Raw genomic sequence first — 14,521 nt, forward strand, 5'->3', positions numbered from 1 at the left:
AAAAAAAAAAAAAGAAATACGGGCTTCCCTGGTGGCACAGTGGTTGAGAGTCCGCCTGCCGATGCAGGGGACACGGGTTCGTGCCCCAGTCTGGGAAGATCCCACATGCCGGGGAGTGGCTAGGCCCGTGAGCCATGGCCGCTGAGCCTGCGCTCCGCAACGGGTGCAACGGGAGAGGCCACAGCAGTGAGAGGCCCGCGTACCGCAAAAAAAAAAAAAAAAAAAAAAGAAATACATCCTACGTACAGAAAAACGCAATATGTTAAGCTTAAATTAATAATTATGAAGCAAACACCAATATAACCACCATGCAGGACATGAAACAAAACACTACTGACACCCAGAAGCCATGAGTGTAACCCTTTCCTAATCATAGTGGTTACCTTCAATGGTTACCTGCTGGGGATGACCACTATTAAAAGTTCATTCGGGTTTTTCCAGTAACCTGTTACGGAAAAACCCGAACAAACTTCTTGGCCAACCCAATATAACTTTTGTGGTCACTACTTCCTTGCACTTCTAGTTATATCATCTAAGCTTATGTTCAGGTAGTGTAAAGGGAACCATACTTACATGCATTCTTTTGTGTCTTGCTTCATTCACACATCACATTTATGACTCAATTTCTCCTCCCCAAAACTTCACAGATAATTTGTAGATTTAAAAGAAGAAAAAGCTAACCACTAAATAGCTTATGAGTCTCACTGTTCCTCTTAAACTGTAGATCATTCTCATAGGGTTTTAGCTTTAACCTTAAAAAATAGTGAAATAGTTGCTACTACCATCAATATTCTGAAGCCAAACACCTCAAAGCAATTACATTTTTTTTAAGAATGATGTCTAGGGAACATTTTTAATCTGTTTAAAAATATACCAGCTAATAACAAAAGCAACAGTATGCTTTCAGAGCCTGTCATCTTGCTAGATATTTTTACTCTAATTTATAAGCCATTTAAAAGAAGTACATTCAGAAAACTTTAAAATATTTACTTTAAACGATAGTTCCTCAGGGAATTCTTCTCCAGCTACTTAATCTTAATTTTGTCTCCCTGAGATACACTCTCAAAGTATCCTGTGCTTATGTATGGTTTGGCCAAAAAGTTCGTTGGGGCTCTTCCTTAACATCTTAAGGAAAAATCCAAATGAACTTTTTGGCTAACCCAATATTTTAACACTTGGCACATTTTGCAATGGTTTGTTTTATGTCTTGGCTGTGACCTCTGTCTCCCTTCCTTTCCTCATCCAGCACTATGCTCTTCAGTAAGACAGGAATGTTTATCTCACAGACCACGTGAATCCCAATGTACAGTGCCTGTGCACTAGGATGCGCTAAACACAAGACAAAACGTATTGAAAGAAAGATAGACCTTAACACACATCAACTCACGTTGGTTTCAGGATAGGCAGTATCCCTTACATCTAATTTGTTAAGAGGCAGAAAAGTAACCTCTCCAGGTAGGTTCATTTTATTAAACTCCATCAAAATCTTCGTGCTGACTTCATCTGAATCAACAATGTGATAAAACAACCTACATGTAAAGAGAACAGATACATCTGAAGTGCTATAAACATTTAAGCAAACAATTCACTTTTTTTCTATGCAATCCAATTTGTATGGGGAGGGCTACTTAGAAAATTTCAACGGAGAGAGAGGAAGTACAAAAAAGGGAAATTTCTAGCTTCAGGAACAAACACTTAGCATCTACATCTTTAATTAGAAAATTAAGTAACTGAGGATACAGGACGATAATGGGAGACATATTGTATTAAAACTACAAAAAGTTGTTTCTTAGGTTACTCTTATTCCCTCTTTCCTTTAAAAACTCAAAATATCAAGCAAAAACATCTCACCTATTTCCAGCAGTGACTTCCACGCATGTGTAGAAAGCAGGCTCACATTCAAAGTTATTCATCACGATACCATGATAGCCATTTTGAACATGCTGGTTTATTCCCTTTCGACGAAAGTGGTCTAGCACTTTGTTTATACTATCTATTCCATTTAAAATGGCCTGTTTAGAAGTGAAAAATATTAAAATAGTGCCAATGGCACTCCTGCTGGTAAGAAATGAACCCATTACTCTAAACATTAAAAAATATACCAAACTGGGAGAATGGGATTGACATATACACACTATTATATATAAAATAGGTAACTAGTAAGGACATACTGTATAGCACAGGGAACTCTACTCAATACTCTACAATCGCATATATGTGAAAAGAATCTAAAAAAAGACTGGATATATGTATATATGTAACTGACTCACTGTGCTGTACACCTGAAACTAACACAACATTGTAAATCAACTATACTCCAATAAAAATTTTAAAAAATAAAAAAAAATATACCAGAGATTAAACACTCTCTCCAAAAACAGGTCACTCCCTTGAAATATGCCAACTACGTGCAATACTTTATATCATGGATTCCGTTCTATGACATCAACATTAAAAATGGACTCGCTATCTAAAAATCAAAAGTGCTACCTTTAATAGCATGGGTGCTTAAATGATACCCATTCTTTCGTATTTATAAGACAAGTAATTTGCACTCTACTCTTGAAAGCTAATAAATTCTTGTGCAATAATAACTGGCAATGCAAACTGAGGTAATGAAAGAACCTGCCCACCTTTCCTGTTGCAGCTCTAAGAAGTTGCTGTTTCTTTTCAAGATCTTCTCTTTTAGCAGCAAGTGCTTGCTGTTCTGCATTCTCCTCTCTCCACAAGTAACTAATCAATAAAAATTAGACTGTCTTTAATTCTAAAAATATTAATACTCTAATAGTATACAATTTTGAATAAAAACTGAAATTAAACTTCAATAGTTAATTTATAACTTAAAGACTGTTTAACAGCCAGTAATTATATTACTCAAAAATATTAAGACATATTTTAGGCTATACTAACTTTCTTTCACTTTGTAATTCATCTTTCTTATTTTTTACTTCATAGTATTTTCTGTCCAGTTCTTCAACTCGAGCTTTGACTTCATTAAGATCCTGATCCAGTTTCTATGCAAATAAAAATAATTCGAATTTAAAATCCAGTTCCATACAAACTAATTCATAGTGACAGAAAGCAGATCAGTTGTTACCAGGGGATGGAGGAGGACAGGAAAGGAGGGAGGGAGGAATTACCAAGGGGTATGGGAAACATTTTGGGGTGATGAACAGGCTTGTTATATTAATTGTGGTGATGGTTTAACAGGCATATACATATATCAAAACAATTAATTTGTTCATTAATGTCCTTACTACTTCTATAATACACACCCTAGAATTTTAGAAGAAAAAATACATTAATAAATTCTCAAAACACTGCAGTGCATACTTTTCATACTTCCCCCTCTAAACACATACACTAGAACATAAGAGATGTAGGAACAGACTAAGAAGCAAAAAGGCTGTTTTGTACAATTAATTAGCACTGTAAAATCATCTCTACCCATTATAAAGCACAGAGTTCACCCTCACAAGTGGTCATTTTGATACACTTAAGTGTGACTGAAATACTGAAAAATAACTTCAAGCTTGAGAAAGAATGAATAATACCTCTCACTGGAAAATCTTGGTTTATCACTAAACTTTTTCAAAAGGGCATCTGTTGAGGTCGATATTTCCATGAACTCAAGACAAAATGCCTTTTCTTTATTTCAAGACAGGACTATAGCTATCGCAGCTGAAACTATACTAACAAATTCCCAAATAACTGACTACCTCAATCAACCTGTTTTCCATTCCCTCCGTAAAATATCCTGAACAAAGCCCAAAGTACGCTGGACTCTCAAGGCCAGTAGGCTGTCTATTACTCCTGGTCACTTTTCCTACCAGTTGAGTTGTTTATGGTTACAGAGTCAGTTCTGTTTGCTTCCTACTATGTTTTTTGTTTTGGGGTAACTGACTACATTAAATATTAGATAAACTGATGAGTACAAGGAAGAGTTGTTTCTTTAAAAAAATTGATTTAGTTTTGGACAAACTCAAAGGTGAGTCACTAAAAATTGGATTAAATGGGAAAATCAACTCTAAAAGACTAGGGAAAATAATTATTTAATATATAATACATAAGTTAATAGATACTGTGCACTTTGTATCAGTAATTCAAAATGTCTAGTCGCAAAGTCAAAAAGACTTGAGGAACTGATCCAGATTAAAGGAGATAACAGAAACATGACAACTAAATGCGATATATGATCTTATATTGAAACCCGAATTCTGTTCTCATCCAACTTCAAGGAGAACTGTATTTACATGTGTGGTTCATAACATGAAAGTCCCCTAGGAACTCCAATCACTACTCATATTCATAAGAAATACTTTGGGCTCTACATCAAAAGACTGGTACACACTCTGCTGGAGGAGGTTGATAAGGAGGCTATACATGTGTGGGGGCAGGGGACATATGAGAACTCTCTATACCTTCCTCTCAATTTTGCTGTGAACCCAAAGCTACTCTTAAAAAAAAAGTCTAAAAAATAAAGATTGGTACATAAGCATATATTTATGTATTTAAAATTAAATACCTATAAGTATGTATATTTATGTGTAAAAAATACATATAAGTATTATACATAAAATATACATAAGTATACACATTTAAGATTTTATGCTTTTAGTGGCTTTTTTTGATAAACCAACCATACCAACTGGTACAGATCTCATGGGGTAAGAAGGTTCCTTCTGGGCATGTATATATATATTCTCCTCACCCTACACCTGTCCTACACACTCCCTTCTCATCACTTCCAATCATCTATATATATCCACACATATCACTTAAAGAATTTTTCTCCCTTTCTAATTTTAAATAATGTAAGATCTTTCTTGCTCTGAAAGTAATGATTTTATCTTCTACTTCACTTTTTAAGAAAATGCTAATAACTAAACATGCATAGTAAATGTTTAATTCATTTAGAAAATGTTATAAAATCACCAATGCTTTAACAAAATATATACACATTCTGCAGTAAGTTATTACATTGACAGAAAATTACATTAGAATATAAAAATGGAAAAATTTTAAGTTACTATAAAGTCATGTTTTAGTTAAGGGTAGAGCTCAGGTACACATTACCAAGTCATAAAAATATATTTTAAAGTATATTCAATCTATACGGACACTCACCGACATGTATGAACTCTTCTTCGAAAAAGAGAACTACCATATGTATCACATTAAATTGTGCTGGTCTCGCCTAATTAAGCATCTAGTCTTGTATATTTTAAGATAAACCATTTACAAATAAAACTTAAAGAAACAGATGAAACTGCACATGTTCACACTCTTCTGAAAGATTTCACAAAGCAGCTATGAAAGTTCTTACATTATACTGCTCCAGATTTTTCTCTTTATTTGCCTCAGTGTCCTCCAAATCCTTATGTATAGCAGCAATCTGTCTTTTCTTGTCATTAATAGCCTGATCTAAAGACTTGAGTTCCTTTTTAATCCACTTATCCCTTTCTTCTTTTGATGTAAACTGGCTTCCTCGACCCTGCTTTGCATAAAGATCCGTTCTTTCCTGCGTAGCCTGGGCCAATCTACACAAGATAGAAGAGAATGGTTTGAAAAGGACAACAGGAAATAACCAAGTTTAATTGCAATAGATACCTCAAGAGTACACAGAGACAATAACCATTTCTATAATTCCATAAAAGAAGGAATTAAAGGGAATTCCCTGGCAGTCCAATGGTTAGGACTTTGCTCTCTCACTGCTGAGGGCCTGGGTTTGATACCTGGTCTGGGAATTAAGATCCCACAAGCCGCATGGTGTGGTAAAAAAGAAAAGAAAAAAAAAAAAGAAGAAGGAATTAAGTATAAAAAGCAACTGTTATCTAATGGAGCTCCTGGGACTAGTTCTATATAAGATTAACTGCAAAATCACAGTTACAGTCAGGTAAAACAGCCCATCCCCTAAGGATTTAAGGCCATTCCAGGTCTGGGTTAATCAGTAAACCTACACAAATCTAGTACCCCATATCTCAGGAATTTTCAAAAATGCTCCAACTATATTTAACTATTTGAACATTTTCAACTCCTTACAATAAAAGACACTATAAAGGTTAAAAGGCAAGAGAAAACACTTACAACATACAGAACAAATATTAATGCCCAGATAACATAAAACAACACTATAAAACGTAAGAAAAAAAATCAGAAAAAAGGGGCTTCCCTGGTGGCGCAGTGGTTAAGAATCCGCCTGCCAATGCAGGGGACACGGGTTCGAGCTCTGGTCTGGGAAGATCCCACATGCCACAGAGCAACTAAGCCCACGCACCAGAACTAGTGAGCCTGTGCTCTAGAGCCCATGAGCCACAACTACTGAGGCCGCGCGCCTAGAGCCCGTGCTCCACAACAAGAGAAACCACCGCAATGAGAAGCCTGCGCACTGCAACGAAGAGCAGCCCCTGCTCGCCACAACTAGAGAAAGCCCGCGCAGAGCAACAAAGATGCAACACAGCCAAAAATAAGTAGGATAAAATAAATAAATTATTTTAAAAAGCCGACAAAAAAAATCAGAAAAAAATGGACACAAGATATCAACAGGCAATTCATTAAGATGAACATAAGTGGCATAAAAACATGATAATGTACTAAATTGTGAAATCAGCAAACGTTGGCAAGTCCAATCTACGGATAGATATTAAAATGTCTAGATGTTAAAACGACATAAAGTGGGAGAATGAACACACAGCAGGATACAATAAAAAGAACAATCATCATGCATGTTTTTAAATGCCCAACATTTAGCTATGTTATCTTGAGCAAGTTATTGAACACCCCCAGAGCCTCAAGTTTGTCAAATGTACAGTGGTGATACTGTGGATCTCCTAGGGCTTTTGAATAGGCAATAAGCATACAATAATGCTCAGCCGACATTGCCTATTACTTTGAAATGGACATTTAACTTTTGTCCTTATTTACTGTACCTTCTTAACCCATAACTATTTAATAAGGTTCTATAGAGGAACAATGTAGAAAATTAGAATTGTTGGTGAAAAAAATCCCAGACCTAGCAATTCCTCGTTCTTCTTTTTCTTTTACACTGTTGAATTTAGGTTCTGTTTCTGCCAGTTCTTTCTGCTTTTCTTCTATTTTTTCAAGCAGCTTCTGCCTTTCTTTTAATAAGCGTTTCTGTAAATGAAGATAAGTAAAAATGCAATCTGTTTAAAAACTTTTAATTTATAAGTCTAGCATAAAATATTTTCTCATGAAAAAAATGCATGAGACTGATCACGCAACACAAAACTAATTTTTAAACTGATCCTGCAACACAAAACTAACTTTTAAATGTAAGTAACAAAGATAGTACTCAGTTGCAACTTGAATGCAAATTATTTTAATGTGCCAAATCTTTTACAAAAATTCAAGCATCCGTGCCACAGAAACGACTGTCCTCTGCAGTTCCCACTCACCTGAACATTTATATCTTTCGCTTTTAGCACTTTAACTCACCCTCTGTTCACTATTGCCTGCCAATTCATCTTGTAAATCCTTGGCTTTAAGCTCCAACTTAGTCCTCTGCTTAATTTGTTCTTGTCTTTCAGCACTGAGCTGCTCCTTTTCTTCTTTCATAGCTGAAATTTTTGTTTTCAGTTCTCTAACTTGGCGCTCAATATCCTACTCAAAAAGTATCAAATAGAAACAAGTTAGACAACTAGAAATACAACAGCAAAATCAGGACACCACTGATTTGTCTCCTTTTTCTTTCATTTAAACTTTCAGTACTACTGTCTTTCCAATACTCAATCTCAGTGACACCCCACTTGAAGTTACCATTCTATAATTCTGGTACAAAAAGTTTACTGTGGTCAAAAATATGACTAAACCTGGTTTATAACCTTACCTCCATTTTATCTCTTGCATCCTGCTGGGCGTCTCTTAATTGTCTGGATTTTTCTCCACTAGTCTCTCGCTTAGCAGAAAGCTGGAAAAAAAACCAAGCTATGATTTCTAACTCATTTCGAATTTGTTCAGTATTTAAAAATTTAAAATATCTGCTAAATTTTAAAATATCTGAATTTTTAAATATCTGCTAAGTATTTTTAGCAAAATTTTAAAATATCTGTTAAAATAAACATTCACCTAAAAATTTTTTTCCAAAAATAATTGTAGTGGTTTTAAATAGAAAATGCCTGTAGTGTTCAGCATTACCTAAAACAAATTTTGGTACAAAATGTCAGCAATACTAATTACAAATTACACCTTAAAAAGCCAGGAAAAAAATTCATGAAACTTTAAAGGTGGCTTCCTCTCATCCTGGTCTACCTGACACCACCACTTAATTATATTTCAGATACAACTACAGCAAGGACTATGTGGGTCTAGGCATTTTCCTTGGAGTAAACTGATAGTGTAAATTTGCTGAGTAATGAAGTCACTAAGAGGTTTTAAAATTTTGAAGTCTGTGTTTAAAAATCATTGAAAAGTATAAATATAGAATGAGTTTAATATATTCGTAAAAATAAAATTAAACTGAAGTGGCAAAGTATTTTACCTCATCAAGTTTAGCACGAGTCTCGTTAAGTTCCTGATTGTAAATGGTGTATTCCAGGGCTCGTCTCATCTTATCCCACTTCTGATACTGAGCTAGCTCTTCCTTTTCTTCCTCTAAGGTATGTAACCTCTCTTCAATGTATTTTAACAACTCATTGATTTTTTCCCGTTTGCCCTCTTAAAAATAAATGGGAGAGGGGTGAAGGAGTTCAATAAAATTTTTATGTAACATCAATTCTCAAATATACCATGAGTTAAACTTAATCTTAAGAACATTAGCATTACTTCTTTGATATTATGTGGTAACCAAATCCAAGATGCTAAAACTTCCATTAAAATGCTTTATTATGAAAAGCATCAGGGAATAAACACATGGTGACACTGATTCTTATATTACATGTGGTAAAGGCCTCTGTTTAAACTTCCTTTAAAAGCCAGTGTGCCTTCCCATGACATTAAAAAAAAAAAGTACTTAACATTACTGGTGTCACTGATTCTCAGTTCTTACAACAGCATTATCTATAGCTACCATATATTGAATACCAACTATATTCCAATCATGGTGATACTTTGCTCCTCTACTCACCACTACAAACTATAAAAAAGGATTTCACAAGATGGGAAAGTTATGGACCAGGGAGGTCAAGTCTAAAGTCACAATATCAGGTAATTATTAGTAAGACTTTGAACCCAAAACTGTCTGACTCTAAGCCATGAGAGGGCACAGCACTTGAAAAGCAAAGTAGGGTTTCCATAATAAATGTACTAAGGAAGACTGGAAGTTCAAAATTTCATATTTACTTGCTCCTGAACAACTTAAAGCCTAATGCCAACTGATATTCCAGAAATTTTTTTTTGTGAGGAATACATACATTATTATCCTCACTAATAATAAAAAGGACATTAGAGGCACAAAGTAGGTGACCTAGAAAAGCACTATTATCTCACAGTAACAACTGTTTATTCAAAGAGACAAATTGTTGGAACCCTCAAACCTTAAACTTCCTGAAACTAATTTTTTCTCCATTCAGTATATAGGCAAATTATCATACAATACACTTCTGAGAATAGATAACTTCTCTCAAGTATCATAACACAATGAAAAAGTAATTCACAACAAAAAGAATAATGTAGAATCACATTTATTTTACCTGTTTCCTTCATTAAAGAGATGCTTTCTTCTTTTCGTTCATCATACACTCTAGTACCAGCTACTTCTCTTAATAGTTTTAGTCTCTGAGAATCTGGTGCTGTTGCCATCTGGTTGATCTAAAAGTTTTAGAAAAATAATTATTTACAAAGCTACAGAATGCTCTTTAAGAGCTCTACCTTGAAAGTTATTCACATGCTAAGCTTTAAGTATGAGTTCGCACTGGGAAAATAACAATGAACAGAAAAGGTCTTGCCCTCGAGGAACCTACTTTCTAGTGGAAAAAAAACAGGAAGTATGCATACCATTATATTATAATTGCTATGCGGAAAAACAAAACAAAATAAGAAAATATAGTATAAAGAGTTGAAGTGACAGTAATGCTCTTGTAAAAGAGGCAGACATAGATGGCTTATATGAAATGACATATGAGCAAAAATTGAAATGATGTAAAGGGACCTACTATGTTGCATGTGTGCAGGGAAGACTCAGATAACGGCTTTCAAATCAGCCTCCTTTTATTTTATTTTTTAAAGTTTTTTTTTTTTTGATGTGGACCATTTTTAAAGTCTTTATTGAATTTGTTACAATATTGCTTCTGTTTTCTGTTTTGCTTTTTGGCCCCAAGGCATGTGGGATCTTAGCTCCCCAACCAGGGATTGAACCTGCACCTCCTGAGTGGGAAGGCAAAGTCTTAACCATTGGACCACCAGGGAAGTCCCCAGCCTCCTTTTAAAGAAATTTCTCTTATAAAGACAGTCTTTTCAAACTCTTGCTCTTAAAGTGAAACTCCATATTCTTTCTAATCACTTCTGAATGCTAACTTTCCAACACATACCTAAAAAAGCCTCCAACATGAAATAAGAAGTGGACATTTTAAAAGGATTTTCCCCTAGTTCAATATAGCACAACAGAAAGCTATTAGGACACTGCAGGTATGTTCTAAGAAAAAGAAATTATTTTAGATATATATAGTTAAAACATACGAGAAAACAGTAGATCAGATAAAGTATATAACTCCTAAAAACTATAAAGAATATAAATTGTACTAAGGGAAAATAATATGTAGCATTATGGTAGATTTCTGGTAATGTAAGCATTCTAGCATTTTAACTCTGTGATATACTAACAGAGAGAGTATTAATTTCAGAGAGTAACTATTTTCAAGTGTGATTTTTATAAAGTTTCTACAACATTCTTAAATATGATTGTAACTTCTACAAACCAAAAATGTCTTCCAGTACAGTGCACCTTGGTAAATGATACAGATCACGAAGAAAATAAGATCCACTTAAATAATTCTACTGAAATAATTTTATCCCACTATGCAATGGATCTATCTTGTACATAAATTTATGGCCACAGAAAAGGTAATACAAACTTCAGTGCAAAATAAATCAGTGAAAACAGAAGACAATAAGGTCTATTTTCACTCCAACTTAACCACTAGAATGAAATCAAAATCATTCAATGAATATACTCAGAAAACAAATTCCACTTAAAAAGATACTATTTCTTACCTTTCCTTGTTTAACAATATAATAAGGATTGCTTCGAGAAAAACCAGCACTTTCAAGGAGATTCATCACATCATTTTTCCTGTTGATAAACAATTAAAAAAAATTTTCAAATACATAACAATCCAACTATAAGCAAAAAGAGTACACTAACTCCTGAGTTAAGGTGCATGAAGGAGTACAGAACAGTCATTTAACCCTTCTGTTCTATCAGCCTCAGAGAATCTTCTGATTCTTATGTTTATGCTCTAAATTGTGACTTGTTGAACATGAGGCAAAAGTACCATATATGAGGCAAGTAAAAGAATACTTTTAGTCTTTTGTATAGAAATTACAAACGTAAAGAAAAATGCTTACGTGACCATTTTCTTGTCTAAGAAATACTGATCCTTTTTGGCACCAATAACTCTTCGAAGTGAAACTTCCTCTTTGTCGATCTAAGAAAAAAAAGGAAAAGCCTAAAGTTAAATCTAATAGTAAAAGTGGAAACTTTATAGTTAATAAGGTCATTTCAGAGTCCCTCACCATAGCAATTATTTTGAAACTTCAATCATCCCACTAAAGATATGCCACGAATACTCAATACTATGACAAAGACATTTTTTCACAATGGCTTGCACATTCCCATTTGTTTACCAGAATATTCATTACAACTTTAAGACAAAATTAGTATGTAAGCTGTAGTTATCTTAGTATGAACTAAATTATAAAAGCCTAAGTACAACTATAAATAAGTGTTTCAAAGCATGAAAAAAGTCAGTTGCATCAATAAAATTCTCAATGTTACTACTGAAAAGAAAAAGCAGTTACTCACTGGCAACCGGTTGTCTGAATTGTCAAAAATAATCTCCACAAAAGCAGAAATAACACGAGGTCCTGTACCCTCCTAAAACATGAGAAAAATTAATGTGTTGCATAAGTGGGATTTTCATATTCTTTAAATACATTTAAAGTTTAGTGCATGGTAACAAGCCTGATTCAATGGAGAAAAATTTCTATCAGACTAATATACACCCCTCTTACCAAAGCAGCAAACACTGGATTAGGATAATAAAACTCAACCAAACAGCTTTTGATTCTGAATTTTAAAAATGAGAACTATGCAAGAGATGTCAAAGTTAGATTTACATAGGTCTTGTTCTGCATATCACCTCATTAGAGCATAAAACCCCATAGCCACCCAATTTTACCTATTTGCTAAAATATAAAACACTTTGAGTCTTCTGTCTTATAGATTCACCTTAACGCTAGAAAGGAGCCCTAACAAGTCACATGATAAAAACTGTCTTTTTAAACATTTGAGATATTCTATATAGTTTTAAATCTGCTATGAAAACATATACATTTAACATATGGGTCACATTCGGACCGATTTGTGACCCAACTACTTACATACCAAGCCCAGATAATTTCTAGATTGTGAAAACTGCTATTATGTAGTAGTTCAATACAATGAAGAATGATACCTAAAGAAATTATTCTTTTAATGCTAATCTGAGAAACCTAAAGAGAGATTTTTCTATAGGGAATCAATCCTGATTACTGGACTAAAACTTCAAATGTAAGAGGTGGGGGAGGGAATTTCCTGGCAGTCCAGTGGTTAGCACTTGGTGCTTTCACTACATGGCCCTGGTTCAATCCTTGGTTGGGGAACTAAGATCCTGCAAGCCACACGGCGCAGCCAAAAAAAAAAAAAAAGAGTGAGGGGGAGAAAAATATAATGGTTAGAAAAAGAACTTTAAGTCTGAGAGATACTGTGGAGATATATTGAAGAATCTCGCTTTCTGGTCTTAAAATTAATTATAAGCCATATTTAAACAAGACAGGGACTTCCCTGGTGGTCCAGTAGCTAAGGCTCTGCGCTCCCAGTGCAGGGGGCCCAGGTTCAATACATGGTCAGGGAACTAGATCCCGCGTGCTGCAATGAAGATCCTGCATGCCGCAACAAAGACCCAGTGTAAGTAAGTACATAAGTACGTAAGTAAATAAAGTTACACCATTTTATCATAGCCTTTTATACTTTCTTATCCTAAAATTAGTTTATCATTCATAATTATCTAAAGAAAAATTCTAACAATTTTCATTACTATATACTGTCTTTCATATTGGATGTTACCATTGTTACCAAATGATGTTACCATTTAAGTATAAATATGGCTAAAAGTAACTTTATGTTGTTTAGTTTGTAATGGTTGCTTTTCTATGCTCCCAATTAACTTATTTATTTATTTACTATTTATGTAGGCTGCACTGGGTCTTGGTTGTGGAGCATGGGCTCTAGAGTGCGCGGGCTCAGTTGCTGCAGTACGCAGGCTTAGCTGCAGTATGTGGGATCTTAGTTCCCTGACCAGGGATCAAACCTGGGCCCCCTTCATTGGGAGTATGGAGTCTTAACCACTGGACCACCAGGGAAGTCCCCACAATTAACTTCTGATTCTGAGTCTCAAAGTTTCTAATCCCCAACCTAACTTTCTTCTTTCTCAGCAAACCTGCTTCCAGACCGCTACCAGGCCATACTCCTAATAAAGAATTTATATTTATATGGAAGGCATATCCATCCATAGGGAACTCGCACAATTTTCTTACCATTATATAAAATTTAAGCCTTTATCCTGCATTAATATAGTAAGCTGAATTTCATAGCAGAACAACATACGTAAGAGACACACTGTGCCATGTTCACAAAGGATCTGAAACTTGAAAAAATAATTGTGTTTACCAGAATTGACAATGTATTTTTAGAAGTATTTAACATCCATAAAGCAGTCTCACTCACATGTAACAAAGCCAATCTCTGTTCCGGACGAAGATGGCTAAACTCATCACTGAGAACAAACTGAATTGCTAGAAATACAAAAACAATTATTAGCAGGATCTAAAAAAGGATTTATGCCTTAGTCATAATTTCCCATACCTTCACAGAATACAGTATATCAGGTAATGAACAATGCAGATAAAGTAGATTACCTGTTTCATACAGACAAAAGGAATGCAGAAAATTTGCCTGTACTTCAGACTAATCAGCTAGGAAATGATGATATTAGAAAAACATTAAGTTTTCACTGAAATATTTAAGGTAAGAAAATAAAAACACTGAAATACATGAACAGACAAGTAGAACAAAGGTGTACCTCTTGATCAAAATATACATGGTTAGGTTTCAAGCTATAGTTGCTTTTATCCACTAGATATAAAAAATATAAATTAAAATATTTAACAAAATAGGATACATTCCTATAATATCCTTAATTGCATAGTTTTTCAAAATAAATAGACTAAGTAGGAAATGTTTCAGATTTCCACTTTCTACTGCAGTACTTACTTACCCTTTGTCTTCTGTAAGAAGGAGCCATTCCTG

The 14,521-nt window shown here is 34.4% G+C and overlaps 1 protein-coding gene across 1 annotated transcript in view; it reads right to left on the minus strand.

Annotated features, from left to right (window-relative positions):
• Positions 1 to 14,521, minus strand: part of SMC3 (structural maintenance of chromosomes 3) — a 32,246-nt gene that overhangs the window by 10,150 nt on the left and 7,575 nt on the right. Inside the window, exons 4-17 of the mRNA XM_007469637.1 lie at positions 13,940 to 14,007; positions 11,978 to 12,049; positions 11,521 to 11,600; positions 11,167 to 11,245; positions 9,648 to 9,765; positions 8,498 to 8,673; positions 7,847 to 7,927; positions 7,456 to 7,620; positions 7,013 to 7,134; positions 5,327 to 5,540; positions 2,911 to 3,014; positions 2,634 to 2,733; positions 1,852 to 2,012; positions 1,388 to 1,529 (exon numbers count right to left, since the gene is read on the minus strand). Of these exons, the coding sequence (XP_007469699.1) occupies positions 1,388 to 1,529; positions 1,852 to 2,012; positions 2,634 to 2,733; positions 2,911 to 3,014; positions 5,327 to 5,540; positions 7,013 to 7,134; positions 7,456 to 7,620; positions 7,847 to 7,927; positions 8,498 to 8,673; positions 9,648 to 9,765; positions 11,167 to 11,245; positions 11,521 to 11,600; positions 11,978 to 12,049; positions 13,940 to 14,007 (1,682 nt within the window). The remainder of the gene's footprint in view (positions 1 to 1,387; positions 1,530 to 1,851; positions 2,013 to 2,633; positions 2,734 to 2,910; positions 3,015 to 5,326; positions 5,541 to 7,012; positions 7,135 to 7,455; positions 7,621 to 7,846; positions 7,928 to 8,497; positions 8,674 to 9,647; positions 9,766 to 11,166; positions 11,246 to 11,520; positions 11,601 to 11,977; positions 12,050 to 13,939; positions 14,008 to 14,521) is intronic.

The sequence above is a fragment of the Lipotes vexillifer genome, unplaced genomic scaffold (genome assembly GCF_000442215.2).
Source record: "Lipotes vexillifer unplaced genomic scaffold, Lipotes_vexillifer_v1.1 scaffold240, whole genome shotgun sequence".
Classification (NCBI taxonomy): Eukaryota; Metazoa; Chordata; class Mammalia; order Artiodactyla; family Lipotidae; genus Lipotes; species Lipotes vexillifer.